Here is a 26290-nt window from a genome sequence, read left to right on the forward strand (position 1 = left end):
TAACATCGTGATCAAGCCGACTAGAAGCATGCATAGACACTCCTGGAGCTTATGTCAACATAAATGGTTTCACCAAATATGAAAACAGGGATTAGAAGGGTTTAATTACATGTTTATTGGGTACATATAAAACATTAATGCATAGCATATTTTCTATGTACGTTTGCTTGAATAAATCAGTGTATTATAAATCAAATATCACAGTAGGATCTTGTTATCTAAATCATTTATCTAAAACTTAGTACTTTATAAATAGGTTTGTGATGTGTGTGTGTGTGTGTGTGTGTGTGTGTGATGCACCTCTAGTCCCAGTTTATGATGAATGAACAGCTCATTTCCCTCATCAGTTTATTTTACACCATATTGAAATGACCACCAGGTGGCGCCTCCAACGTCCTTGGTTGTAAAAAGCAAAACAAATGCTTGCAGTCCAGTTTTGGATGTGTTAGATTATTGATTCTCATCAATAATAACGGTTTACAAAAATAAAATTTAATCGACTTCTTCGTAAACTAAACTTCTGTTAGGATGTGTCGCTAGCTCTCATGTCAGGATGAACTGGGGACCTTTTATGGACGGTCCCAAATCAGTCTTTTGAACCGTCCCTGTCCTTTTTCTGTCTTTTTTTCTGTTCTTGAGTCAGTTTGACAGGAAGTCGATAGAAGCTCGCACCTGTCGCCCTGTCAGCACATCTACAGCCATTACTTTGATTTCGGTGTCTCCAAACTGCATGGTGGCCCGTATCTCCCTGCGCTCGGAGCCGGCCCCGTCACCGGCCCCGGCCCCGTCGCCGCCCGCTGCCGCTGCGCCCGGCTCAGGCAGGTCCAAGGTTATAGCGCCGCACTTCCGAACCCCTGGGTCTGTAATGTACAGCATGTCGTCGCTGGGGCTGCAGTAGATGTTGATAATGATCTTCCTTTGCCCCACCCTCGCAGGGGTGTAGCTCCGTCTAACCACCTCCCCCAGAGCCACGGACTGGTCAACGGAAACGAAGCGGTCCAGTATGTCGGTGCACCATTCGCGGCCGTCCTTGATGAGCAGCTTCTCTCGGGGGTGTCGACCTTCCACAAAGCGGTTCAGGACCCCGACGCCATACGTTAAAGGGCAGCGACGAACACGCACCACGGTGGGGTCCAGCCCGAACAGCACCGCCCCCTTCAGGATGGTCAGACCCACATCCTGCGGGATGATGATGCGGCAGTGCTGCCCCAGTGCATTCTGGACCGCCCGCTGGAGCATGGGCGACTCCGCGAAGCCGCCTACCAAGAACAGGAAGCGCACACCCCTGACCTCCTCTTTCTGCATCAGCTTCTCTGAGGAGAGATGAAGGGGTTTACACAACTGTCCACAGAGCTGCTCAGAGGTCCAGGTGTCCCTCAGAGCGAGGGAAAGGGTGGAGAGGAAAGGTGTAGCACACGGGTTTTACGATCCAGACTATAGTATAAATAGTAAGAGTATAAATGTTTTTTCTTTACTCACCGGGTCTATGGACTCTTCTCCATCTCAACCTGGTGTCAGGTTTTCTCTCACAAATAGTATTAGTATGAAAGCTAACTGTGTTTGATTTACCAGCCCCCAAGGGAATCAAGGGGAGAGAAAGGAGTAGTAATATATGTTTTGTGTCACCCCTGGTGGAGAATGTTTTGTCTTACCGATGTGTTTGATGATGTTGCTGATGGTCGGCTGGAAAAGCTCATTCATAGCCTCTGTAGTGAGCCTCAGCATGCCTTGAGAAGACCACTTCACTATATTCATACTGAAAGAGATACAGGAGGCTTCGTTAGCAGCCAAGACATCAATAGTGAGGATACATGATTTAAAAAGCCATTTTTTAGGGTATAAAGTGACAATTTTGTTCCCAAATTATAAGATTCTTAATTTCCATTGAGTTAAGGATACAGTTGATCAAAACTTAAAACAAGTAAAAAAAGTGCTGAAATAACTTAGAATAGTCATATAATATGCTTATAACAATCTTAAAACAGGAATCATCAGATATACACTGACCAGGCGCTTAATAATTAAATAAAGGGAGCTAACAGAGTGCAGAGAAGCAGACAGACTACAGTCTGTAGAACTATAAAGTGCACCCACATGGTAAGTGAACCTGATTTATTGGACAGTGGGTGTAGATGCAACAAGTTATTCTTAATAAAACGCCTGGTTGGTGTATCAGCAAGATTCAAGAGGATTTCATTTGCCAAGAGACCTGACTAGAGAGCTGGCTCGCTTTTCTTTACGGATGATTTTACTGCCAGCAGCAGAATGAATTCTGAAGTGTGTAGAAACATCTTAACTGTCTAACTTCTGGCATCCAACCAAACACCTCCAAGCTCAATGGATGGAGCCTCAACATGCAGCCTAGTGTAGACTGGCCATTTTAGATTCCCAATAAACATTCATTTTACTTACACCAGAAAACTGAAAACAGCTGCAGTGTAGGCTTGACAGAGCATCACGAAAGTACATACCTAGCATCTGGGGATGTCTCAAGTTTTAAGCAGTCATTGATTACATAAAATGTAACAGTATACAGTAATGTGAATGTAACAGTTTTCCTACTACATACAGTATTGCTGCTACTGTGAAACATAGTAAGTCCTCACAAATTCCTTCTATATTATTGCAAGAAATATTCCTCTTTTTGTTCCAGTACTGACTGCCCCGTACTTGCTCTTGCGTAGTGCTGTCTCTACACTCTGACCGCAGTGTCTCTTGTAGAAGTCAATGAAGGAAAAGGGCAGTGAGATGTTGAGTGCACTGGCCCTGCCCGGCGCAGCTGTGCGCTTGCGGGCCTCGAAGGCGATGGTCAGGTCCACCCAGGCAGCCGGACGCTTGGCTTTAAATGTTTCAATGAAGTCGGCACCAAATATCTTACACAGCATGGCTTCAAAAGCCAAGTCTACACCTACTGCACCATAGGGACCTCCTAAAACACAGAGTAGACAGGTAGTCAAATGTACAGCCTAGTCTGTATATGGCATTTTTATTACACATTACTATGTAAAATCACAAAGATAGCACAGTTTTCCCTTTCTGATAGAAATACTGACACCTTGAGTACTGACTGGAATTGATAATTGATGCCATTTATCATGATCAAAACAGTTTTTGAAAACACAGTATTGAAGATGATTCGCTGTGCCGACCCCTAAAGGGAGCAGCCAAAAGAATTATTGAATATCATTTACAGTACAAAATGTAAAAAAATTAGGCTAAATATGAATTATTAAATGCAACTATAGGAAAACAGGAACTGCAATTCTAGTATAATGGTTATACTAACATCACACTAAAGTACTAAATTACCTAATTGATGCTATCCAACTTTGATGTAATGTCCTTAAAACAAGTCAAAATGAGGCTCAGTATTGTGTGTGGCATCCACGTGCCTGTGTGACCTCCCTGCAACGCCTGGGCATACTCCTGATGAGGTGGCGGATGGTCTCCTGAGGGATCTCCTCCCAGACATGCATTAGGAGGAACCCAGGGCCAACCGCACCAGCATATGGTCTCACAAGGGTTCTGAGGATCTCATCTCAGTACCTAATGGCAGTCAGGCTACCTCTGGCGAGCACATGGAGGGCTGTGCGGCCCTCCAAAGAAATGCCACCCCACACCATTACTGACCCACTGCCAAACCGGTCATGCTGAAGGATGTTGCAGGCAGCAGATCGCTCTCCACGGTGTCTCCAGACTCTGTCACGTCTGTCACATGTGCTCAGTGTGAACCTGCGTTTATCTGTGAAGAGCACAGGGCGCCAGTGGCGAATTTGCCAATCCTGGTGTTCTCTGTGTCCTGCACGGTGTTGAGCTGTGAGCACAACCCCCATCTGTGGACGTCGGGCCCTCATACCATCCTCATGGACTCGGTTTCTAACCGTTTGTGCAGACACATGCACATTTGTGGCCTGCTGGAGGTCATTTTGCAGGGCTCTGGCAGTGCTCCTCCTGTTCCTCCTTGCACAAAGGCGGAGGTAGCGGTCCTGCTGCTGGGTTGTTGCCCTCCTACGGCCTCCTCCATGTCTCCTGGTGTACTGGCCTGTCTCCTGGTAGCGCCTCCAGCCTCTGGACACTACGCTGACAGACACAGCAAACCTTCTTGCCACAGCTCGCATTGATGTGCCATCCTGGATGAGCTGCACTACCTGAGCCACTTGTGTGGGTTGTAGAGTCCGTCTCATGCTACCACGAGTGTGAAAGCACCACCAACATTCAAAAGTGACCAAAACATCAGCCAGAAAGCAGAAAGGTACTGACAAGTGGTCTGTGGTCCCCACATGCAGAACCACTCCTTTATTGAGTGCGTCTTGCTAATTGCCAATAATTTCCACCTGTTGTCTATTCCATTTGCACAACAGCTGTGAAATTGATTGTCAATCAGTGTTGCTTCCTAAGTGGACAGTTTGATTTCACAGAAGTTTGATTTACTTCAAGTTATATTGTGTTGTTTAAGTGTTCCCTTTATTTTTTTGAGCAGTTTATATATATATATATACACCGTTCCCCAGACCTGAATCCGATTGCACATCTGGGACATCATGTCTCGCTCCATCCACCAACGCCAGGTTGCACCACTGACTGTCCAGGAGTTGGCGGATGCTTTAGTCCAGGTCTGGGAGGAGATCCCTCAGGAGACCATCCGCCACCTCATGAGGAGCATGCCCAGGCATTGTAGGGAGGTCATACAGGCACGTGGAGGCCACACACAACACTGAGCCTCATTTTGACTTGTTTTAAGGACATTACATCAAAGTTAGATCAGCCTGTCGTGTGTTTTTCCACTTTAATTTTGTGTGTGACTCCAAATCCAGGCCTCCGTTGGTAATAAATTTGATTTCCATTGATGATTTTTGTGTGATTTTGTTGTCAGGACATTCAACTTTGTACAGAACAAAGTATTCAATGAGAATATTTCATTCATTCAGATCTAGGATGTGTTATTGGAGTGTGATATATATATATATATATATATATATATATATGTGTGTGTGTGTGTGTGTGTGTGTGTGTGTATACAATCAGTTGTGTTGTGACAAGGAAGGGCAGGGTCTACATAGCCCCATTTGGTAGAAGGCCAGTATTTCTGGCTAAACTAATTCCATTAGTATTGATGTCTTTATTTATTTTTATGAGAGGCATATAACTGGATCCGATTTGTTCTTTTTTACTCCAGTATTGGATCCAGCATTTTCTGTTGGATTACTGCCGTCTCTAATAACACATGTAACACAATCTGTGGTCTTAACCTGTTCTAATTTTTTTTTCTTTTGACCCAAAACATTTTTTGGCAGGGGTTTGCATAGCAGATGTAAAATACATTAGTCTTGTAAGTAATGTACATGTAGTTCTGTATATGGCTGTGGTTTGTCTTTGGTTCATATTCTACTTACCTGAAGCTTTGTACAGCTCCTTCAGTGTCCCCTGTGGCTGTTCAATCTGATGCACAGTCAGATCCACTGTCCCTCCCCCACAGTCTGCCACAATGTACTTATCACCTACAAGCACACAGATGCGTTTTTAAAGGTGCTATTCATGAATAGTCATGCACTGAGTCAAAGAGTACTCTCCATTTAGGACCACTTTAAACATGGGTGAAACAGCATAAATATTTATGCTATATCTTCTCTCTCTCGCTCTCTCTCTCTCTCTCTCTCTCTCTCTCTCTCTCTCTCTCTCTCTCTCTACGGAAACATCTGGACCTGAAAAACTGATTATTTTGACCCTGGACCTCCTCAGCGAGCCTGGCAAAGAGCAGCATGCTTTAAAAGACAAAAACACACACAAGGCCATGCATAGAGCCTTTCCAGCCAGTAAAAACATACAAATGATTACCCAACAACGAGCAGCTTACAGTAATGTGCACTGCAATTTCAGTTCCAGTCCACAGGTACTTGGCAGGTATACAGTTTTTTGTCGTTTTGGTTCTGTACTTCAGCACATTGGATTTGAAGTTTCAAGAAAGCTAATGTCCTGTGTTTTAGCTTTAGTTCAACAGTATGTAAATCCACACATGGCAAACTATATAGGACTCACAGACTTTTTCAGTCGAAGTCCCTACATTTACCTACAAGTACTTGTGTCTCATTGCACCATTAGCTCACACACAAGAGCAAACCAAAAGCCTGGAGTGGGTTCATGGCATCTGGAGTCTATTGCTGTTGTACTTCAACATGAGCTCCAAATAAGTATAGAGCAGATAGCATTGAGACCAAAAGGCTGGGTACAAATAAATGAATAAAAAAAGGTTAAGAAGCAAGACCACTCTGTTCAGCGTAACAGTAAACAGTAAACACCCTGACAGACCACAGGAGACCACAGTAAACTAAGAAACTAGGATAACTAAGAAACATTTTCAGTCATTAAGAACAGCTGAGCAGATCAAGATCATTATCCACGATATCCAGACAGCAACTGGTGGGTATATATGGCTCACTGCAAAAAATAATATATTGGCAAATAAAAACATCTTCAATCTAATTAATATATCTAATATTTCTCCCTAGGAGACTGTGGTAAGAATACTATAAAAAATATTCAACCTATATTGAGATGTTTGCTACTTTTAAGTCTTTTCATCTAGAGAAATTATCTCAATTATCTCATTCTATTGGCAGATAATTGTGCTTGTTACAAGAAATAATGCCTAAAACAAGCAGAATTATCTGGCAGGAGAATAAGACTATTTTACTGGATATAATTGCATAAAACAAGTGCAAATGTATTTGAACTAAGTTAAATAGGCAATAATTAAGCAGTTAAACATCAGGCAGTAAGGAAGAGAGAAGGTATGGAGAAAAGGAGCAGCCTTGTGTACTCTGTGCACGTATGGCATTGTAGATTGACTGAGAAATCTTGCCATTTTACTTAGAAAACGAAAAGCCATGCATTGTGATAGCTTGCATGTGTGGGCTATTGGCTTTGGTTGGCTGGTTTGGTATCATGTTGAAATGACTGTGCTTTGGAGGTCTGAACTGTAGTAGTTGCGTTAAAATAAAACATTCACAGGTCTGGTTACAGTTCTGTTCATTGGCTTTGTAAATAAGCCAACACATTCTCTTTGTAATTACAGCCTGCCTGCCTGCCGCTTTCAAAGACATGAACTCTCGCCTGCGAAGGCCTCTGGCATAGTCCTCTAGCCCGGCCATGTTTGTTTGTTTATTACTCTTTCTTTCTTTCTTTCTTTCTTTCTTGCTTTCTTGCTTTCTTGCTTTCTTTCTTGCTTTCTTTCTTGCTTTCTTTCTTACTTTCTCTCCATTTTAGTACTAAAACATTGTGCCATAATGTGCACAGACCATTTTATGTGATGTGAACATGTATGTTCTCTGTAATGGTATTTTAACCTATTTCCACTTAGGAAATCAGCAGATGTTATTTGACCACTGGTCTTCAAGCTTTTACCTATAACTGTGTCTGTGTGTGATTGTGTGTTTATTACCTGTCTGCATCTCAGACCACAGCTCTCCAGTTCCACTCTCTACGAGGAATGTACGGCTGTGTCTCGCTCTGCGAAGCTGCTCGCGTGCTGCAACACACACACACACACACACACACACACACACACACACACACACACACACACACACACACACACACACACACACACACACACATCCATCGCTCTTTAATCTGAGAAGCATCATTACTAATCACCAGCACATGGTCTGTATTAACAAAAAACACATTACAGCACCATGTAAGAGGAGAGGGGGGTTCTGGAACAATAACAAACCCTACTTCTGTCTATAACTCTTCTGTGTGCCAGCCCATTGGTTTCAGCTTAACTGAAATGATACACAATAAAGGGATCAGCGTATCTTGGAGCATTAGTTTTAAAGTGTACAGTTCATGATGACCTTCCGGACTAGGAATGATCTCTGTTTCATGCTTCTACCTGCCTTTATTCTCAAGGGATTATTTTTATTGTTGCTGTAAAACAAAGCATTTCCTCATTTATGGCGGCCTGTATATATTGTGACCAGGCTGGCTTTGTATGGCTATGTGCCACATTTAATAGTGAAATGTCCATTTACGCACTCAGGTTCTTGTTCTTGGAATGGAGTCAACCAAGTCAAATTGGTGCAATCAAGCAGTCGCAAATCTTCGCTGCGTGTGCCAGATTTTCAGAGCAGAAAAGTGTATACTTCAGCACTGGGCATTTAGACCCTGTCTGGAAACCATGTACATTATGAAACAGCATTAGAGAAGAAAAAGAAAAGAAAAAAATCTATTCAGAAAGTAACAACTTCCAAGCCAGCTGATGTCACTGGGGACAAAAGCTGAGGAAGACTGTATAAAGATGGCACTGAGGTGGAGCCACAATACCAGAAGACATAGAGTGCATGTGTGTGTGTCTGTTTGCACTTTTAAAAATAGAGGTGCCAAGAAGTGTTTTTGCCACAGACAAACCACATTTGGTTTCCAAAGGAACCTTTTCAGGACTGCATTTTCAAAAGCTTTGTAATGTACTTTGTAAAGTAAAGTACTTTATTAATCATGAGAATATTCATTAATTAATGAGTGTTTCCCAAAACTCTTCCTAATTAAGGTACTATTTAAACTTAAACTTAAGCCCAAAATGAACTAAAACAACCTATTCGTTATTCAGTGTTTTTATTTTAATTTTGCCTGCAGTTCTACACCAAAAAGCTAGAAGATGCTTATTTAAGTACAAAACAATACATAAAAGTTAATAATAATAATAATATTAATAGCAATAATAGTAAGTTAATTAATTGGCAACATGGCAACCTTTGTGCTGGCACAGGAGAGTAGTCAGTGACATTCTTTACGATCATTCGTTAAGTTTCAGATGACAAATCAGATCATTGGTTTCTTACATATTCACAAGTAAAGTAAATTTAAAAGAACCATTGCCTGTCAGGTTCTTTAGGGAGCCAAAAGTACTTCTTTTATGGCATCACACCAAGGATCCCTTTCTCTGTGCCTTTGTTTTAAGATAATTGATAATTGATTAAGTGGATTATGTTAGATGTTACAGTACTGGTGTCCTCTGTGTATATGCATGCAATCAGGCCAAGTAGGAGTCAAGTAGGTGGAAAGTTGTGAAGTTTTTCGTCTGCTTCCTGCTTTCAGTTGGGAGGCTATTTGGCGCTGAATAGCGTGAGTCGACTTGGCAGTGATGGACAGCGATGAACAAATGTGTTTCACATTTGAGAGTAAAAGATTTGGACGAGAAGAGAGGATAAACTTGGGACAGTTTCAATGTCAAGCAGGTTTTGGAAGATGAAAGAACAAGGAGCTGTCATTCAAACACTAAGAGTTTTTAAAGAATGGAAGAAACAGAGGGCGCAAAAGAGAGTAAGTATAAAGTGTTTGAACAGACCAGAAGACTGAGATCATGGTCCAACAGCACCTTGTTCTAATTACTAGTGTGCATATGTGTGTGTGTGTGTGTGTGTGTGTGTGTGTGTGTGTGTGCGAGTGGACATGAGTGTTTAAGTCTTTTGAATCTGTATTTGTATCATGAAAGAAATAGCCCAAGTCCTCCCAACCTGATCCCTGTCTGCATCTGTATGGTTGACTATCATGGACAGCGATTATCTGTATTTTGACGTTTGACTGAAATCACACGTATCATATAATAGGAAGGTGCTTTACCGTCTGCCTACTTCTTTTACTTGCACATCCAGAGTCAATGGGAGAACATTGCAATTCCCTGGCATAGTGGTTGCTATGGTAATTGCAGGTGGATCTCTGGGTGTTGCTTGACAACTTCTGTGGTATTCCAAATAGCTGATATATGACGTTGCTGTTGATGCTATGGTATTACAGCTAATTGCTAAGGCATTACAATGTGGTTGCTACAGTATTGGAGGTATTTGTAAACTCTCAGAAATAAAGGTATGAACCTGTCACTGGGGTGGAACCCTCAAAGGCCCATCTCAGTACCTTTAGTCAGCTATCATAATTGTATCATATTCCGTTGAAATAATAATTTCGAAGTTGTATTGATTCCACACACCCCATCTCATCTCCAGGCTTTTTATTTTGTTGTTCTGTTCTGAAACATTTGGTTATGAAAGGGTACAAATACATACTTCACCTGGGAAAAAGCTTATTGAAGGTTCACAATTGGAACTTAAGGCCATTGTTGTAGCTTTGAGGGTACATTTATGTTTGTACCTTAATGAATGAAATGTTTACCTGAACAGTACCTTTATTTCTAACAGTGTAGGTGTTCCAGGTATTTAATAGGGTGTTGCTAGGTGGTTGCCGTGGTATTCCAGGTAGTTGTTATGCTATCTCTGGTGGTGGCTAGGGTGTTGCTAAATGGTTGCTATGGTATCTTGTTCAATTTCTAGGTGGTTGCCATCGTGTCCCAAGTGGTTGCTAGGATATTGCTAAGATGTTAATATGGTATTACATGTGGTTGCTAAGGTGTTGTTAGGTGATAGCTTTGGCATTCCAAGTAGTTGGTAGAGTGTCACTATGGTGTACTTCTATCATGATGACATATAAGGTGTATACAAACTTCGGGTCACAATGTTCCACCAACTTTAATCAGGATCTATGTAAAAACTGTACATCCAATTAAAAAAGTTGTTCACAAGCCCATATGTCACAATCAGACTGGGCATTCTGGGATAGTTCAGTGTTGTTATCTCAATAACTCCGGGACAAGTTACTGCAATTACTAATTATTGTCTATGGTAAGATGCAGCAAATAAGAGATCAGGTTGAAAAATGCTGGACTACTCCTTTAAAATGAGTTCAAAAGCTTAAATCAATGATGGTCTTTCTTGTTTAGAGTTTAAATAAACAAAGAGAATTGTATTGTCTTATGACAGACACGGATGATGGTTTATTTTAGTGGGCTGCCCTCAGGGAGTGCGCGTGTAAAAAGAATGGCAGTTTGGACCCTCATTCATTCTTTCTCTCTTTTTCTGGCTTGTTCTCTCTTAACATAAACCATATGCTCTCTCACCATACTACTTTGATTGAACCCCCTAAAGCTCTATCTAATTCTACATCTACCCTCTACGCACACACTCACTGATACACTATAGAAGGACACAATAGTTCCTCTACTAAACCACAAACCCCACTGAGAGATGAAAGCCTAGCTTTATTCCCCAGACCCTGGATATGTTTTGCATTTAATGTTAATGTAAGAAAGTGATACACTCTGTTTTATTGGATTTGTGCCCAGAGCTCTACTTGTATAACATTGTTTATCATTAAGAGGAAAAAAACACATTAACTTGGAAGAAAAAAATGTTAATGGGGAAACAAAGAGAGTTCCATTACCTTGCCTGAAGCTGGAGTCGAAGGGGCGGGACCCGTCCAGGTCCAGGCCATTCATCATTGGTCGTTGGCTGAGGTCAATAACCTGGTGGAGGCGGAGCTTCCTGCAGTAAATGGAGGCAGCTTCAGGTTCAAGAGCAATGAGCAGTTGCTCGGGAGAGTCTGGAGACACCAGACCAGCCTTAACAGATAGAGAGAGGGAGACGGAGATAGAGAGAGGGAGATAGAGACAGAGAGAGGGACAAAGAGAGGGAGATAGAGAGAGGGAGATAGAGATAGAGAGAGGGAGACAGAGATAGAGAGAGGGAGACAGAGAGAGGGAGATAGAGAGGAAGATAGAGACAGAGAGAGGGTGATAGAGATAGAGAGAGGGAGATAGAGATAGAGAGAGGGAGATAGAGACAGAGAGAGGGACATAGAGATAGAGAGAGAGAGAGACAAAGAGAGGGAGATAGAGATAGAGAGAGGGAGATAGAGATAGAGAGAGGGAGACAGAGATAGAGAGAGGGAGACAGAGAGAGGGAGATAGAGACGAAGATAGAGACAGAGAGAGGGTGATAGAGATAGAGAGAGGGAGATCGAGATAGAGAGAGGGAGACAGAGATAGAGAGAGGGACATAGAGATAGAGAGAGAGAGAGAGACAAAGAGAGGGAGATAGAGATAGAGAGAGAGACAGAGATAGAGAGAGGGAGACAGAGAGAGGGAGATAGAGAGGAAGATAGAGACAGAGAGAGGGTGATAGAGATAGAGAGAGGGAGATAGAGAGAGGGAGATCGAGATAGAGAGAGGGAGACAGAGATAGAGAGAGGGAGACAGAGATAGAGAGAGAGAGAGATCGAGATAGAGAGAGGGAGACAGAGATAGGGGAGATAGAGACAGAGAGAGGGAGATAGAGACAAAGATAGGGAGATAGAGGGGGGAAATTAATGGTTTAACCTTTATCTGTTTTGTTGCGTCTGCTTGACTGAATAATATTGTTAAAATTAGTGGCCATCTTTCTGAGGCACTCCCTAAATTAGGCCATTTTTTTTTCACATTTAAAAACATTCAACTTAATTTTATTGATAAAGACATGATTACCATAATATACATTATACAACTAAAAGCGTCACACTGCTACTATTTTTAGGTATATTTTCAGTATTTGGGTGAGATGTTTGCAGCAAGTCATACAGGCATGCAATAATCTGTAATCAAACACATTAAGGTGATGAAAAAAAATGGCTTTTTAATTGTTTTCAATGAAAAAAATTATAATATCATGCGCTTGTTAACTTGCTATTGTTATGTTAAAACAGTTGATGCCCCCCGCAAAAGCCACCACCACAACCACCCCAACCCACCCAGTCATTATGCCACTCTTAATAAGAGTATATAGAGTATATCACCCATTTTTTCTAGTATCTGTTAAATCTACATGGAAGGTTATTTTTCTAATAATAGAAGCATCTTTTAATGCTAAATAATCCAATAATCCAAATCTATTCCATTATGAGGCCATCACTCAAATTTCAGTTTCACCTTTCTGAATTTCGATATAGACTTCCAAAGATAGTAATAACTAATTTATTCCCAGTTCACTCTTGTTAATGAACAATATGAAGAAAATAGAATATGTAACCAGTAGTTCCTTGCATGGATTAAGGAATCGTTGACGGATGGTTGCAAAGCAACATCCTCCATGTGAGACAATAAAGGGAGAAAGAAAAAATGAATGAATGAATGAATGAATGAAGGTGTTATCAGACAAGTTTAGTTGAAAGACACAAAGCTAATCCTTTTTCACAGTTTTGCTTGGCTGAGCTATGCTTCCCAAGAGGCAGGACACAAAGCTTCAGGTGAAAGTTGAACACTCAGTTAAATGTCTGATTGGGTTAGGGCCAAGCTGCTAGTTTTCCTCTGCCTCCCTCCATCCCTCTATCCCCTCCCTGTCTATCTCGCTCTCTTTCGCTTGGCGGGAGCAGGCGTGGTTTCCTGTGTTTGTGTGCCGGTCTCAAGCATTGTTCAAACCCAATGACACCAGCAGGAGGAAACTACGCCCCTCTTCAACCTGTTCTAGACGCAAGGAGAGTGGAGGGGCATGTGGAGGTCCAGAGCGGGCAGGGCAATAACTCATCAAACCACCAGAGCCGTGATCACATCTAACTGACTAAAAGGACACCCTGTGCATCTTAGAGGTTGACGAACTGATTGATGGTAAAAGGAAGTGTCTTTTAGCTTAACATGTTAAACCTTAAGAGTCTGTATGTAGGCCCACATTTCAGTTGTTCACTCTCATAACTACGTAATTTACATATTTGAAATTATATGAGTACCATGTTTTCACCAGCGCTGCAAAGTATGCAGCCAGAGATCTACAATAAGGAATTGTTGCACCCATTGAAGAGGGGTACCACAATTGTGTAATGCAAAGAGAGACTGAGAAGGAATGGAACTACAAACTCTAAAGTTGGAATTTTTAAAAAAATGTCCATCCACTAATTTTGTAAAATTGATACATAATTGAAATTTTTGAGATGTAAACAATCATTTGGAGTGATTTGATATGAAATGCTGCATTCTAAAGATGCTTACGGACTTTTTATAATGGTGGTGATAGGAAGAGGTCACCTACAGTCTACAAAACACCTGCAGTCTACAAAACAAATATAGCCATTTCATTTGCTATCCACAACCACCAGTTTTTATATATAATATTGGTCAAGGAAACATTTGACCAATATTATATATATGGTCAAGGGTCCTTTTGAAAAGAAATGTGTTCATCTGGGACTATTTTGCCTCACAAAGAGCCAGATGTACCTCTTCACCATGAATGAATCTTAAAAATGATGTTTAACTCTGTTTAACTTGTGGGCCCCAAGTTTTATTACACACTTCTACAATCTGAGAATAACTCAATGAGTTTGCATTGAAGTCCCTGTAGTTACTAAATAATAAGCCTTAGTATCTCATAAGCCTGGTATTTTGAGGGTTTAAGGCCAAACCCTAATCTCTAAACGTGCATAAAGCAATGTCTTCAGATATCTGGTTCTTATCACCACTATTGTGGACAATTCAGAATCAGTATGCTTCTCTAGAATGGAGCACTTTACATGAGACCACTATGAATGACTCTGTTTACATCTTAACCATTTGATTATGCAGAACCTTTGAAAAAATCGGTTGAATTCCCCTTCGACTGAAGACCTACAATGTTTAAGTCCTGCTGATTCTACTGTGTTGCCCTTGACTGAACTTCTAGCATTGTTTTTTGGATATTTAGCTCACACTAGTCTCGGCTTGAAAAGAGTTTGAGAGAAAAGGAAAATAACACACAACACCACATATGATGGACACTGTGTCAGAGTGGCGTCACACACACATTCTCACACAAACACACCCTCGCCACGTTCCCATTGATGTGTGGAGCGATTAGGCTGAAGCATTCCTTTCTATACACGCACATTTCCTGAAGCCTCGACTGTACTTGGGGCTTTGGGTGGATAACGTCATCTTGCTGTGTGTGAATGTGCATGTGTGGATTTGATGGAAACAATGTGGCCGCATGCTCTGTCTATATGATTTGTATCTACACTAGTGTTCAAAAGCTGGAAATCACTTGTCATGTTGTTATTTTATTCAGTAATAACTTGTGTAGACTGGGATGCTATAAGATAGATACCAGAAAGCATTTTATTCATATTTATTTTGTCATTTCATGTGTAATTTCTTAATTCAACTGAATTTATTTTTCTTGTTTCTTGATATGTTATCTACCTAAGATCTGATCACCATGCTTCAAACAAGAGGTATTAATAATCAATTAATTATAATTAATTTTTAATTAATTATACCATCATATATTAAGATTAAGTGACCCTTATTAGTCGCACAACGGGGAAATTTCACCTCCGCATTTAACCCATCCGTGTGAAACACCACATACACTCTAGTGAGCAGACACACACTTGGGGGCAGTGAGCACACTTGCCTGGCACGGTGGGCAGCCCAATTTGCAGCACACAGGGAGCAGTTGGGGGTTAGGTGTCTTGCTCAAGGACACCTCAGTCATGTGCTGTCGGCTCAGGGGACCGAACCGGCAACCTTCTGGTCATGAGGCTGGTTCCCTAACCTCCAGCCCATGACTGCCCCATATATATCATATATATCATCATTTATAGCTTTCTACAGATGAGCTGAAATCTGTAAAGCTGTAGAGTAACAGCATTATTTTTCTGTAATACTTTAATTCTAAATAATTATTAAATTCTTTTGTATCTGCAACATTTTTAAACATCCATCCATCCATTCTCCAAGCCGCTTCTCCGTCAGGGTCGCGGGGCATTTTTAAACAATTTACCCAAAATTTTGAATGATAATGTGTTCATATGATTTCATGCTCAGGCAGAAAGTGGGCGTGGCCTCAGCTGTAGTGTATTACCAGGTAAGCTGCCTCTCTCATGAACTGCTTGGCTGGTTGTCTCCACACCGCTGGAACAGTGATGACCCATCTCACCTCATCCCCCTCCAGCACTGATGAAGACTGATCCTTCACCTCCTAGATACACACACATGTGCACAGATTCATTTTTAAAATCAAATTCATGGCGTGCCTCCTTAGCCTGATTGCATTCAATCAGCCAAGACATGTTTTACTGTCAATTTATGAGGCTGATGTAACATAACTGATGTTACTGAGAATTTAGGCAATTTAGGCACGCAGTTTGCACAATGCTAATTGGTAGGGTATAAGCAAATCTACTGGAAATACCATACTGCTGACATGGGATTCAGGATAATATTACATATTATTGATTTTCAGCAAAATATAGCTAAAATAAGTTAGATCCATATCTCCCTGAATTCACCATTCTTTTACAGCATTCTGTTATATTTAAGCTATAGATTATCACTGCTGTAAATTCTTTACTACAGTGAAGCTTACCTCATCAATTATCATTGATTTTATTGATTCTACAAAGGAATTTTGTCATTTTGTTGATCTGATCTGACAGCAGCACAGCTTAGAAACAGGGTGACACTGCCTAGAGCAACAGGTAGTTGAGTGTCTTGCCCAAAGCTGCAACCATAAACACCCAGTAAGTCCTGGGACTACAGCCTGTGATCTTGCAGTTGTCAGCACACCTCTCCTACCACTAGGCTACCCTCCAGCTATTTAGTTAATTGAAAAGCTATTTATCTCGGCAAAAATAACTTATATCGCAATAAATACAAATGACATTACTTCAAAAGTAATGCTTGTATGTCCGTCAGTGTGTTCGTTTAATCATTTCCGGATCTCTCCTTAATGAAGCCAAGTATTAATTGTACATATTGTCCTATATGTGGTTTTACTCAATCAGTGCTTCATTAAATCTTTTTGCCAGTTTTGGTGGTCTCTCAGGTAAACTATGTATTGTTTTCACATTGGTGGAATATATTTCAATATAAATGTGTATATTTTACAAAGCGAGAAGTAAACTGGATATTTGTCTTTGTAGGTGGGCAAGCAAAAAAAAGTTTTATTTCTTTTAATTTGACATGGCAGATTCTGTGGAGAGACGTGAATTGTTTTCACAGCAGAGGGTTCTCACGTCCCTCATTTCACCCCTCATTGCTCACTAGCAGCTGACTAGCAGAATCACAACATTTCATGCACAGGGAGCCAACAGTGTACTAGTAAATCTGATAACAAAGTCACAGGTCAACATATTTGATATGGTTTCATTAACTAATATCTAATTTGATTTCCATTCCAGTCAGTGGAATGACCACTGGGGGGCTGCAGATTGAGGTTAAGGCAGGACAGCTGGTGATGGAATTTAACAAATCCAAGCAACGGCAGGGGAAGTCAATTAGAAATCTGTAATCAGACCTGATCTGCTATTCTAAATAGCTCAAATGGTAACATATATTTTTTGAAAACATTACATTCTTGTTACTTTTACTGCATTGATGTTTGTTTGCATTTATTCTAATGTTATGTGGTTACGACCTAGAGAAACAGCTATATGCTGCACACTGTATATTTTATTTATGTGGAAATTATGTATGGAATTGAATAATGTAAACTCACTACATCACGTTTTATTAAGCATATCCTCTTTCCTGTCTTTTATGAATAAACAAATGTGTATGATGATAGAATGAAATGGAGAGAAACACAAAAAGAAAGATTTTTCTACTTTACCTTTAAAGCATGCTCCCGGAAGAATCTCAAAGCATGAGCAAAGACCTCAATGGCTCGGACTCTCCGGCCATTCACTGACTCTAACTCCGTCACCATGGTGAGGTCCTACATGGAAGCAGGACGAAATGCTGCTTCAACTTCCACCTCAGTCTCATGACTTTTTAAGTAATTAAGTGTATTTTTTTTCAGTGAATAAGTCCTCCAGTCTCCACAGTGCTTAGACATAAGTGAAACTAACACAATTTGTTTGACTAACCTTATTCCTTTCAATGAACACACTAAATACTGATCAGATGTTATAAGCTTGTACGTAGCTCATGGCTGATCTCTTACACTGGTGCTGTGGATCTTCATCTTGAACTTGTCAAAGTAGAGCCAGTGTCTGGCCTCCTCCGGGTCTAAGTCATGATAGCTGTCTCGGGCTGCAAAGCCAAAACTATGGAAGCGCAGCTCAGGGGTCAGCAGCAGGCAGGTGGGACTCTTCTGATTGGCCACTCCTGGATCTCCACCCTCCCAGCGCCTGTGGAGATGCAGCAGACAGATGAAGGGTTTGAGTTAAGTCAGAGCACAGTGAGAGACCAGGTGTGCTAGAACAGTCTGTTTGCACTGAATTGAAGGGCAGTGTATCCCCAATACAATGAAAACATAAATGTGTTGGGAAAAAATATATAGTGAATATATATATAGACAATAAAAAACACACCTTTTGACTTTTACATCTGAAATTGGCTGACAATCATATTTTGGTTTGTTTTTATCTATGCTTATCTTGAGTATCCCTGAAAATGGAATATTTTTAAGATTCAAAGAGAATAAAACACATTTCACTCCTTACATTTTCATTTAAACCTTCAAAGCACTCTTTACATATTGCAAAGCCATTTTTGCTCTTGCAGATCAGTTGAGCTCCAGTGCATTTGTTTATTAAAACACCCAACCAAATTCAACACTACAAAGAAACTCCTAATGATCTTTCAAAACATTTACTTTTTACTTTAATGTAGTTGAGTATATTTGAATGTTTTTGATTTTCACTCAGTTATATTTTTGGCTCTATACATCACCTGTTTAATAAATTAGATTTTGACAAAGTGTCTGTTCTTTCACCTAGGAATCATTTCTCTATACTTCTTTCCAGCGCTGTCTTCAGGTTGATGCATCACAATGCACTGGTGGGTTTTTACACTGCTACTCAATAGTGATTAATATGAAATCAATAAGGGCTGTTTAGTTACCTCATCATATGGATGGCCTCGGGATCCTCAGTGAAACTGAAGGCATAGCCACTGGAAGTGGTTCCAAAATCAATAGCCACGACTACAGAGAACGGACGAGCTACACGCGGCCTCAACTCCGTCCTCTGAGAGAGAGAGGGAGAGAGAGAGGAAGGATGGATAAGGATGAAGGAAAGATGAATCTGTATTCATTGTCATGACAAGGAAGGGAAATTCCACCAATTTTTCAAAATTTCTCCATATTTAGATTCAGATGAGCCAGAATTGTTCACAGTGGTGGTGATATGACTAGTTGTCTTTATGAACCAGACATCTAAAAAGTATAATGCTTTTAAAACCAATCTCACGGAAAGTTTTTACATTGTTTACAAATACACTACCATTGCGTAACGTTTGTGCATTTTGTTATGAGGTTTGGTCTAAAATATATTTTTTTAATCTGTGCATGGAAAGGAATGCAAGCCATTCTAAGGTGAAATAGTCCCTTAAAAATCATATTTTACTTTGTTTATTGATATTTTTCATGATAAACATCATATATAAAATATGCACAGTCTTGCTGGTTGCTTTGCTTAGTGAATAAAAAGGCATTGTGACCAACACCACCACTGTAAAGGAAATCTGAAAAATATGTATAAATTTTCTAATATATAAAATAATATAATAGTTTAATAATTCCCCTTTAATATTAAAGACAAAAGTCTGACTTATAGAAGGTGCTTTGTACACAATGTCTTTTAAGTTATTGAGGTTAAGGTTTAAGTATAGAAAAGTCATGAAATGAATATATATGAACCTTCTTCCTGAAAAGTTATAAAAACAGATGCATGTGTGGGTGTGTGTGTATGAAGATGGACAGAAATAGGGAGAGGAAATCTCTTCCTGAAAGTGTCTTTGAAAGCTCTCTGGGTTATGGTTAACAGATCTCTGCCTGGTACTGACATGAACAGCCTCCTCTCTCTCCTCTTCCATTCCCTCTCTTCTTTCCCACCTTTTTATCTCCTTCTCCTCACCCTGACCCTGTAGAATGCCATATTTACAGAAAAATAACATTCCAGACTTGGTCTCATTTTTCAGGGTGTGTTTGGTGGTTGGATATCTTCTTAATCCACGTTGGAGGTAGTGTCAGGTTTAGGGCCTTGTCAAACCTACCACAGACTGCAGTGCGTCAGCAGAATACAGGATTTATTTAAGATAGTTCTGGTCTAACAGCCCCACTAAGTAAAGAGATGTAATTGTAGACATGTGCAGACACCACTTCCTGCTTTGCCATTTCTGAGTTTTAAAGATTCCAGAGGTTGACCATGTCCCAGGCTTGAGGTCAGCTGTAAACAGAGGTACTTTGGAGTGACACCATAGTAAACCCACTTTTAGTTCTCTAAAGCAGTGGTTCTCAAACTGGTACACTTGTTTGCTCCCAGCACCTAGAGCAAAAATGGGAACTGTCATGGAATCCCCAAGGACCACTTTGAAAACCACTGCCCTAAAGAACCTTTCAATTGAAGGTTCTTCCAAGAACCATGTTTGTATATGAGATGTGTGAGTATGAAGAATCTTTTTAAAAGTTTAAGGAACACATAATGTACAGGTTCAACACCAATTGAAGTTTATTAACTTAAGTTTCCTAATATGTCAAAGTTAAGAGTCTTATAGGAACCTTTATTTTAAAGAGTTTATAACTGTTAACAACAAAAACATTGTTTATATGATTGTGTTTCAGTATGTGGGGTCATACCGGAGAGGGGGACGGAGTGAGAGGAGCAATACTGCACTCATTTCGGGATGGAGAGGGAGAGCTGGATGGAGATGTGGACACAGATATGTCACTGCCTGGGAGAAGAGAAGAGACATAAAAACAAGTGAGCAACCCATTATTTGAATGTAAGCAAAGCGCAGTTCATAATGAGGTCATGCCCTTGGTCAATCAGAACAACACGTCATTACAAGACGTCAGGGAGTTGCATCTGGAATGTTTCAGACTGGTTCTCCTGGCACTCATACTGAGTCCAGGTTTGGTCATAAAATGTCTTTTAAAGTGGTGTAAAGCAATATAACAGCAGTATAACAAGATTTTAAAAGAATCTCTAAAACTTTGTGGTCCCACATAAAACATTTATCTCCAAAATTCACAGAAGACAGCAAAAACATTTTTAACTTTTAATGTAAATTAATGTAACAAGATTTTATTTCAAGCAGTTTTGTAGCATTTCTATTGGTCCATTCATCATGAAATGTTCAAACAGTGTAAAATGCAGCTTGAGTGCTCAAATAAAAGCAAATAAAAGTCAGAAAAATGGAAATAGATGGTTTTAATATGACAGCAATGATAAGCAAAATTAGCTGTAACTCAAACATTGCTTGAGTTTATAGGTTTTTGTTGTTTGCATAAGTAGCAACTGAGTTCCAGTATTTCACATCACAACAGTTGATGTATACAGTATCGTATATATATACAGTATACAATATATACAAATATTGATTTGTTAATTCCATCATCATTCAACTCACCTGATTTACTTTAATGAAGAATTGTTTATCTTAACTATGTATTGAATGGTAACTAAATATAGGGCTCCCTCAATTCCTTATAAAAGTTGCCACAGTTGGTTCTTTTAGCAATGTAAGAAAAACATTTTTGGTTTCCTTAAGATCCACATCTGAAACAGAGATTTGTGAGTATGGAAAAACTTTCACATAATGCAAAGTTTCTAAAGCAATTTATGGGTCAATCCTAGAAGCTTAACGTTGTGTTGTGGATCTTTAAACTTTAATAAGGTTCTTCACAACCACACATAAAGAATTCTTCAGAGCAGTGGGTTTCAGCTCCCACTGACCAGCACAGTCTGAACTATTCCCTGTCCCAGCACACCTGATCTAGCTCATGACCTGCTTGAAAATTAGGTTGAGCTGGATCAGGTGTGTTGGGACAGGGAATAGTTGAGACTGTGTAGGCCAGCGGGTCCCCAGGACTTGAGTTGAAACCCACCCCTCTAAAGAGCCCATTAAAGAAATCCATTGAAAAGTTCTTTAGGGAACTAAAAGTAGTTTTTGGCACCTTTTTTAAATAGACTTTTTCCACAGAAGTGTTTGTGTGAGGTTATTTCACACTTGTATATCAGGAGATCAGCACTTCTCCATCACACTATTCTTGCCTCTGGCATCTGACAGCCATTAGAAAGGCCATTAGAAAAGTCAGTCTTCTGATTATCAGAGCTGTCAGTGTGTAGCCTAATCTTGGGAAAGCTTTCAGCACTTTCACTCTAAAGAGACCCATATCAGTGCCAAACGCAGAAGAGGAATTCTGAGCACAGCATTCCAATAATTCCGGAATTCCAAAAGTCATAAAGGAATGGGAATGACCTGTTCTCAGACTTCTTTTATCGTCATGGTGATTACACTATCGTCATAGTGACCATCCGTGTGTGATATTTAAAGTCTTTGTGGAAGGACACATACACAGTCGCATACATAAAATGGAAAGCCCACACATGGGCATGCTCAGAATGTTCTCAAACCCAAACACACACACGCACATACACACGCACACAGATATTTCCTGGAGAGGGGAGAGGAGATAAGGGTGGGCCACACCCATGTCCTCCACAGCCACAGAAAAGAAAGGAATGACCATATCATTCCCTAATAGCACAACACCAGCATATTTTCCAATAATAATGAGAACTAAAATCCAAACATTTGATTTTGGAAGGCCACTTTGCTTCAGGTTCTAGGGTCTAACATCCCAAACCAGTTTAATTCACTCAAGAACTAAATTGAAAAATGAAGTTGTTTGACTTAAAAACTGAAATTATATGACTATTAATCGCAACTGCATTTCATGTTGGGGGAAGAAAGTCTGTATACGCTAAACCTACGTTGATTGACTCAGTGGAATTCTTACCAGGTGTTCTCTGTCTCTTTAGTGTTGCTGCTGTGAATGTGTTGTTTACTTCTGATGCTCTACTTCACAAGCCTTGAATCTGAATACTAGAAATGCCTAAATGACAGTCTTTCTAACCGATTTTCATGTTGGTATAAAGATGTATAGGATGGTACCTGGGACCTGCAGGCTGTTGGTGTTGGGCTGCAGGAGCGCTGCCATTCTGGAGGTGACAGGGCCTTCACAGCCTACAGGACACAAACAGCACATTACATTCATAATCAACAGCTGTCTCTTGCTCTCATCTCTCCTGGGTAGAAAGTGACTGTTAACAAGTGCATACATACACACTGCTGCCACGTGTTTTCCTCAACAGGCATCTGATCTGATAAACAAAAATGCATAACTCTGTAATTACAGTGCCTAACTTCCTTTAACCCCACGAGGTCCATAATAGCGACAGTCAATTTTATATATACGAACTACTTTTCCATTTTTTGTATATTTATGTTTGAAGTTTCTCCCAGCATACAGTTCTGTCCAAAAGTCCATCCTTTAACTTTTTTATTTCCAGTCAAAACAGCCTCTAAGTTAATTTTAAGAATATGTTTTTTCAGTATTCCGAGTGTACATCTTTACCTTTATTACTCCCATTCTTTTTAGGAAACTTTCAGGTTTTCAAAGTTGTTGTTTGAAACAAGATCAATGTTTTTTCACACCTCCAAAGTTCAGTCTCTGGGACACTAGCCTATGCTGGCCTTCACCCTCCTAGCATTGGTAGTATTGTATGATTGGGGGAGTCCTAAGTAGTGGGTGGAATTGGAAACGACTAAATTGGGGAGAAAAATTGGGTAAAAATTTAAAAAATAAATTAAAAAAAAGAAGAAGTCGGTTCCATTTTCTGCTTCTTGCAATCAAAGTAAATCCAAACTCATTGTGATGTTGAGGTCTGGACACTAAGGGGGTCAGTCTTTTGTTCTGAGAACACCAGGAGCTTCTTTGTTTGATTAGCAAATTTTCTGTTTCTGGTCTATTTCCTTTTCATAGTATCAGGGTCTTGAACAGCTACACAACCTTTCAGATCCACTGTTAAGTTGTCTTCTCACGGTGGAAAAACTGACAGAAGCAGCTGTGGATTTTTTCAGATCCACAGAATTAATGCTTATAGCATTAAGTATTATTTTTCTGATTTCAACTGGAAATTTAAAAAATGGAAGATGAACCTTCACACATACTGTTTTTTTTTGGCACAAGCAGAAATGTTTAAAGTAAATATAAATATGTATTTTTTAATGTAAGATCACATTAAAAAAGAGTTAAGACTGATGATCTTCAGTGATTCCCAATGAAAAGTACAACCCATCAGTATAAAATCCCAGGGCTCTTGTTTTCAGCTGTTTCTCTTCACCCCCCTTTTCCAATATTTCCCCCATTTTCTCACTTCCTTTCCCTATGGTCTATTTTTCTATTCACTCTCTATGTTTTTACATTGGTTATGGAACCATGTGGTGGAGATATAAGGGACTAGAACAATAGAATAAGGGGAGGAGAGAGGGAGAGAGAGAGAGAGAGAGAGAGAGAGAGAGAGAGAGAGAGAGAGAGATGACTAATGACTCCTACTCTGCTTATCTGCTTTTACAGTAAACGAATCTGAATCTCCAGCTGGTCTGAGCTCAGGCTCTGGTTTTCTATCTTCTATCACAATAGAGAAGCACATTCCACATCTGCGTCCCTACTACACCACAGCCACTTTAGAGATGCTGTCTGCAACATATGGTAGATCCAGTGTATGTGTGTGTCTGTATGTGTGTGTGTGTGTGTGTGTGTGTGTGTGTGTGTGTGTGTGTGTGTTGCACATGTATTTTATTTCACTCACAGCCACTTTTCTAGAACATTACCCTCTAACCACCCATATATACACTCAGAGAAAATTCATACTTCATTAACAGAGAAATTCTGTGATGTGTAAATAAATAGACCACAGAACTAAGAAAAAAATCATAAGAGTAAATAAATAGAGTAAATAAATTAAATACATAATTAAATAGCACGTTTAAGTGGTGATCAATATCATGATTAACACAAACACCACAATACTGCTTATACTGCTAAGAGAAGGATTTCCCAGTCCCAACCCTGGTGACCCCATATTCTGTACATTTTTGCTTTTCCCTACTCTGACCTGAATGGGAGGAGCCTGTTAATAGGTCAATGAGTTAAATCAGGTGTGCTACAAGAGACACAGCACAAATATGTGCATAGTATGACATCTCAAGGACTTCGGCTTAGAGCAAGAAATACTCCCACCGATTCAGGTGATTCATATAGGTGCAAATTTACCATTCCTCATAAGGTATGGTATCCAAAACTGCACACTACTATATTGTATGTGCTAGCTATACTAATGAATGGACCTCTCTTGGAAGTGTCTATTTTTGACATACTATTTAGCATGACAGTGTGTGGATTTGGACATTTGGATATTGGATATTTTTATGTTATAGAGCTTCCTAATCAGAAAATCATTGATCCACACAGGGATTCCACCAGTTCAGATACACATAAGCTGAAGTAGCATCACTCGAGCATGAAGGAAATGCTCTTAACTATGTCCTGCAGGAACATGTGGGTCTAAATATGGCAAAACACAGAAGACATAAATCATACTAGCTATTGGTGGAAGTGCCCCACCTTACTATCTCTCCCCACCCATCTCACAATGTCCTGTTCATCTATACAACAAACTGAAAACAAAAGGGCAAGAAATCAATTCAAGTTCAAATCAAAAAAGGTCCAACCATCTTCTTAAAACACTCCACCTTAGACATCTTCATCTTAACATCCGTCCTGTTTGCAGTTACAATATCATTGTCTTCAAAAACAGTTCTCGGTGTGTACGTACCAATCTATAAAAAACAGCATTGAATCACTAAGTTATGCAAAGTGTTCATAAATTTCTAAAAGATTCTTCATACTTTCCCTTGCCCTCTCATTTAAAAAAAAATGGCTCTTCCACTGAAACAGTTTTTAGGGAACCAATAGTGGCTCTTCTCTGGCATAGCTCCAAAGCACCCTTTAGGGCACCTTTATTTTTTAGCGTGTAACACAATGCCCTCAGTGGTAAAAGCCTGACTACACATGTGAAACTGCACTCCCAGTGATGTCATACTGTATCATCCAAGAACCATCCCAGAACTGTCCAATCCTTCAGTGGAAATGAAAGCTTTCAAACAAAATCAACTCACCCTTGCGTTGATGAAACAATGCTTTGGTCTTACTTGACCAACAAATTCCCGCTCTGTTTAAAGTCCAGCAGAAGTCCAGAGACCACAGCCGAGTACAAAAACTTCCAGGGATGCTTCTGTGGCTACCGGAGGTTCTGGAGTGACAAAATTCCCAGGTGGAGATTTCAGCAGCACAGACAAAAGAAAAGAAGAATGGAAGCGTGCTCTGAGCAATAGGAAAAGGAAAAAGTTCCAAACGTTTTTCCAAACTGAAGTCCAGCCCAGAAAGAATTCCTCTTTCTCTCCCTCTCTCTCTCTCTCTCTCTCTCTGTATGTTCCCTCCTGTGTCTGTATCCAAGCATTCAATCCCTCAACAGCACTGGAATGTCAGGGAGGAAAGAATGATAGAGAGGGCGCCACACACACATATGTATGCATATTAGTTGGCTCTGGAGGGTCTTGTAGCGCAGGAGAAGAGGGAGGGGAAAGTGACTTCACTGGGAAGCATAT

The 26290-nt window shown here is 40.2% G+C and overlaps 1 protein-coding gene across 1 annotated transcript; it reads right to left on the reverse strand.

The window, feature by feature from the left end:
- Positions 1-91: 91 nt before the first annotated feature.
- hspa12b (heat shock protein 12B) lies at positions 92-26238 on the reverse strand. The gene is made up of 13 exons (XM_017699660.2): positions 25802-26238; positions 22733-22804; positions 20412-20506; positions 18677-18801; positions 17775-17961; positions 17442-17546; positions 15693-15809; positions 11272-11449; positions 7439-7525; positions 5394-5498; positions 2671-2929; positions 1653-1756; positions 92-1313 (listed from the first exon to the last, which is right to left on the reverse strand). Exons 2-13 carry the CDS (start codon positions 22776-22778, stop codon positions 640-642), a joined length of 2082 nt encoding a protein of 693 aa, XP_017555149.1. The 5' UTR covers positions 22779-22804; positions 25802-26238; the 3' UTR covers positions 92-639.
- Between the last annotated feature and the right edge of the window lie 52 nt (positions 26239-26290).

This window comes from Pygocentrus nattereri, chromosome 2, assembly GCF_015220715.1.
Source record: "Pygocentrus nattereri isolate fPygNat1 chromosome 2, fPygNat1.pri, whole genome shotgun sequence".
NCBI classification, from domain to species: Eukaryota; Metazoa; Chordata; class Actinopteri; order Characiformes; family Serrasalmidae; genus Pygocentrus; species Pygocentrus nattereri.